The sequence below is a fragment of the Arachis ipaensis genome, chromosome B10 (genome assembly GCF_000816755.2).
Source record: "Arachis ipaensis cultivar K30076 chromosome B10, Araip1.1, whole genome shotgun sequence".
Lineage (NCBI taxonomy): Eukaryota > Viridiplantae > Streptophyta > Magnoliopsida > Fabales > Fabaceae > Arachis > Arachis ipaensis.
This window is the reverse complement of record NC_029794.2, coordinates 121,305,096-121,310,232: the sequence shown is the minus strand read 5'-3', so window position 1 is coordinate 121,310,232 and position 5,137 is coordinate 121,305,096. Positions and strand designations below refer to the sequence as shown.

The following is a 5,137-nucleotide window of genomic DNA, read 5'->3' as shown; positions in this document are numbered from 1 at the left end:
AAGGTTAGACAAACATATTTAAATATGTTTGAAGAAATACTTTTTATTTTTTATTTAGAAAGAGTTGTAGAAAAAAATTGTATCAAACTAATGTCAAATAATAGATAAGTGTTATGTTCAAAATGTGTTGAAGATAATTTGTGTCTATACTATTATAGCCGATTATCTAATCACACGAAATTTTAAACGCTTTTTCTTTTTCACGTGAGAGAGAGGAGTGTATCTCACAATGATGTGAGAAGAGATGAGTTTTACGTTGGTATGGTTTAAACAATTCGGACCCTCTGATTTGTTTCATTTTTTAAACCAACAATCAGAAATTGGACGGTCCGATTTGTGATTTCGAAAATAAAAAAATTTTTAATGTTGAAATCGGATCGTCCGATTTTTATTTTAAAAAATAAAAATAAATAAAAAATACAAAACGGACCCTCCGATTTGTAACATATTTTTTTCTTTAAATAAATCGGACCTTCCGATTTGTAGTTTATTTTTTTTTCAAACAAATCGGACTGTTCGATTTGAATAAAACACCATATAAAAAAAGACACCAAATCTTCCAATAACAATGTATTACACATATATTTAAACAATATAAAAAAAATTAGCCAATTTTAAGCGCCCATTATTTTAATAAAAAAAAAGTATAATTTGATGAAATATTCAATTTTTAATGGATATGAAATTGAGTTATATTTTTTATAATTAGAATATGTCATAGTTTAAATCTTTGATGCTTGATAGTTTGGTCAACAAAAATTATACCAAAAATAAAATAAAAGTCCTTAATGAAGCAATTAAGTATAGACAATTATTCTTATATAAATTAGATGGTAAATTACTATTTCTTGTATATTACCACAGTAGATGCATAATAAGTCTAATTGTACACATATTTGGCATATAAAATAAATATTTGGATAAAGTTTTTTTTTTTTTTGGTCTCTAAACGTTTGTAATTATTTTAAAAAAATATATTTTTAATATTTAATTACATTTAATTTTATTCCTAACGTTTTTTGTTTGTATCAAAATTATCTCTGAACGTTAACTCCATATAATATGTTAGGAATAAAATTGAAAATTTTTAAGAATAATTTTGACACAAATCGAAAACGTTAAGAATAAAATTAAAAGAATTAAAACCATTAGTGACAAAATTGAATGAAATTAAATATTAGTATTTTTAAAAAGAATTACAAATATTAGAGACAAAAAATATACTTTATTTTAAAGTTTTTTATATATTTTATTTAACTATAAAGTTCATGTTTGAATTAAATGTTAAATAATTAACTTATCATATCATTTTCATTCTTATAAGACTATAAAACTTGATAAATGCTTGTGTAATCTTGAGTATATTTAGTGCATGTTTTAAAGCTTATTTTTATTCAAATTTTAATTATTTCATGTATTAAAAGTGTGCAAAACAAATCTATTATACGATAATATATAAATAATTTATCATTCAATTCAGTTCCATAATTTGTAATGAAATAAACTGTAATTTACTAACTGAAAATCCTTTCAATTTCACAGCATGCCATATATTTTAGGAAAAGTATATGGAACCAAAAGGTGATCAGCCAAAAAGTAAACACATTTTGGCTGGTTTTTGGCTGATATGCTTTTGGTTCCCTAGTTGTTCTCTATATTTTATGGTCACATATTTATAAATTTGGTCACATTGACCAACCATGGATTCCAAATAACTCTCTCAAATTTCGGGTTTAAAGAGAAATGACTCAAAGTGTAACCTAGCATTGGCAGCAATAGCAATTGATTCATGATCCTGTTTCTCTTTTGCAGCAGCAACTGCAGCAATATAAGCTTTTCTTGCTTCTTCCATTTTCTGCATTTCCATCTCATCCATATACATCTAAAAAATTACACATGCATTGATATTTAACAGTTAACACCATTTTGTTTTGAGAAATAATCGTGCTTAGAGAAATCAAACAAATGTGTACACTAAAATGCTAGTATATAACCCGAATCTAAAAAGACTAAACTAGCAATTTGGTCTCTGAGTTACATGTGAAGTAAAATTACTTTCATCCCTAAATGATTTGTAAAATGAATTTCGTTCCAAAGAATTTTGTGAGGTCAATTTAATTCTTGAAAGATATGTGACATCCTAATGAGTCCATGAAAAGAAAATATCAAATATGCATGAGCCTTGTTACCAAGAATGTGAAACAAATCTATTCATTGGCAATTTGGCATAAATATCAAATATGTTGCACATAATAGATAGAAAAAAATGTTAATGAACTCACTGTAGAAGGTAGGGAATTGAAGTTATGAGGCTTGATGTCATAATCATCAGTATATAGTCCATCATTATTAGTTATTTTCAAGCCATCAAGCAGCAATGTAAATGATAAAATTTCTCCTTGCACAGAATCTAGCTCTTCTTGCAGTTTCTCCACTTTCTTGTTTGATGTCATTGCTTCCCATTGTATCTTTTCCAAAACAGCTTGTTTGTCTGCAAGTTTCATCTGTGGACATTGATGAGAGACACAAATTTCACAACTTTCGTCGTAAAAAGAATTAGTATAATTTGAACAAAACTATTTTTTGGTGTAGGAAGATTCATATTGGGACTGACAGAACTTTTTTAGATTTTGATGCATTTTGAAGGATTAATAAGTTTTCATGAAGTGTGAAAGTAAAAATAACAAACCCCAAATTAACAATTTCCATGGTGCACACATTAAAGTTCTTCATGATGGTTTAATTGTTTCATGATCCAACTCTGAATATTACCAGTCATTGCCCTCATATACAAAACTACCTTTGGCACTTACCAATCTTCTCACTTTAGGCGAATCTGTTCCAAAGACTTGCAATAATGCAAAGAGTATATGCTACGCGAAAGCAACATAAAAAGTAGATTAAGATCATCAGCACCTTCACATCAAAGAGTTGCCCTTGAGTAGACCTGAGTAAAGAGTCCTTTTCTGATACCATGTATTTAAGCTCATCAAGTTTTGGATTAAGAGCCTTCAACTTGTTTCTTGACTTTTCTGCTGACTCCAAAAGTTCATCTTTCACCAATAATTTCATTTGCAATTCCTCCACCTGCTTCCTCAATAGGGTAAGTTCTCCATTCTCCTTTTTCCTGAGCATAGACATCTATATAACATAACATATATTATTTAAGAACCAATAGCAAATAGTCAATGTGGTAGTTCAAAACGTGAAAGGTTTTTATGACAGGGACAACAAAAAGTTTCAGAAGAAAAATAACTTATTTTTGCAATATTTTCATGTATATATGTAAAGTAAATTACGCTATTACAATTAGGTGATTTAATTTCAGCATTATTTTTATATCTCCATACATTCAAAATTGATGATCCCATGTGAAATGACACTTTATTAATAATTTCTGTATGTTGAATTTAATCATGATCTGCAGTAAACAAACAAAAAGAAAGAAAGAAAGAAAAAGACAGTAATTTAATAAGGTATTACTACAGTATTATATGCATTTGACTTATACATACAATACAATACAATACAATACAATGCGATATACCATCCTAAAAGACACATACATAATGGGTTTTTATCAATTGATGGTATGAAATATTCTTAGACTTAAACAGAGTATCAAAACTAATTCGTTAACCACTTAAACTTGATATGAATCTAATTTTGATGCTTAAACAGACTTTATATGAAGATGTAAACTCAAACATCGACATTTGTCATACAATACAACTTATATTACACAAGGAGTTAGACTACTTTTGTNAAGCTGAGTGTGGCAGAGATGAAGATGTTGAGATGGATGAGTGGTCATACGCGATTGGATAAAATAAGGAATGAAGATATAAGAGAGAGAGTTGGAGTAGCACCTATTGTGGAAAAGATGGTTGAATCGCGTCTCAGGTGGTTTGGACATGTGAGAAGAAGACCGATAGAACATCCAGTCAGGAGGGTGGATGAGATGGAAGATGGACAAAGGACGAAAGGCAGAAGAAGACCTAAGAAGACCATCCATGAGGTGGTCAAACGAGATCTACATGTAAACGGTCTCTTTATAGACATGATACATGACAGAACACAATGACGTCGTTTGATTCATGTAGCCGACCCCACTTAATGGGACAAGGCTTTGTTGTTGTTGTTTTATTATTTTCATTAATTTTTTATATAATTATATTTTTTTGTTACTATACTTTTTCTTTTATTTTTGTATATGAAAACAAACTAATAAATTGAACTTTCGTGTTCGATATGTCTTATTCTTGTCCTGTTCTCGTGAACAAATGCAGTCTTACTTCTTGATTCATATTGCTATGCCAGCAAAAATTGGTAATTTTCATATTCACCGTATTCACCGCATAAAGAGTATGGGTGAATAGTCATTCAATTAATAGAAACATAGAATTGGAAAAAAGAAAAAGGAAGAAATAGTTTACTCTTCTAGCCAATGAGTCTCTTGATGGTGGCTTGGTGCAGATCATAGAACCTCGACGCCTAAATGAACGGCTTTCTTTACTATCCTAATAATCCAAATTTCAATTTAATCAACAGAGTCCACAATTAAATGAATAAATAAGTCAATTAAAATATAAATTCCATAAGATTTTTACACTCTTCAGTGTATCACCCAAAGAAAGGTTATTACAAAGAGGGAGTGAACGAGAAGGACCATTTGGACGAGGTCGTTGAAGAGTCCGCGATCCAAATTGGACTGAGTTTGAGAGCGAGTCAAGGACGAGTTGTCTTCACATTCAGACTCAGAAGCACACGAATTATTAGGTTTGCTCTTTTCTTCTTCCGAACCCATCGTATCATGTTGCGGCTTCTCATGCATTTTCTTTCTTCTTTTTTTTTTTTTTTCGATTTTCTTTTCTTTTCTTTTCTCTTTTGTGGAGGAAACGAGACGAATAGTGGGAAGACAGAAACGAGGGAAACACTCAACTGAAAATGTGAAACTACCTTTGAAGAAGAACGTAAATAATTACTTTGGGCCCAAAACTTCAGTTTTTTTTATAAATTGGCCCATAAAAAAAGAAAATTGTAAATTGGCCACAAAAGATTATTTTTGTTGGATAACAGTATGGGAAAATTTTAAATTTTCTAGTATTTCAGTAATTTTTAATTATTAATCTTAATA

General features: G+C 29.5%; 1 protein-coding gene across 5 annotated transcripts in view; it reads right to left on the bottom strand.

The window, feature by feature from the left end:
- LOC107623363 (uncharacterized ATP-dependent helicase YprA) overlaps nucleotides 1-3,053 on the bottom strand; it is a 12,028-nt gene extending 8,975 nt beyond the window's left edge. For all 5 annotated transcript variants that reach the window (XM_021112953.1, XM_016325590.2, XM_021112955.1 and 2 more), the window contains exons 1-3: nucleotides 2,814-3,053; nucleotides 2,283-2,504; nucleotides 1,761-1,882 (exon numbers count right to left, since the gene is read on the bottom strand). In XM_021112953.1, coding sequence (XP_020968612.1) covers nucleotides 1,761-1,882; nucleotides 2,283-2,347 — 187 coding nt within the window. In that variant the 5' untranslated portion in view covers nucleotides 2,348-2,504; nucleotides 2,814-3,053. The remainder of the gene's footprint in view (nucleotides 1-1,760; nucleotides 1,883-2,282; nucleotides 2,505-2,813) is intronic.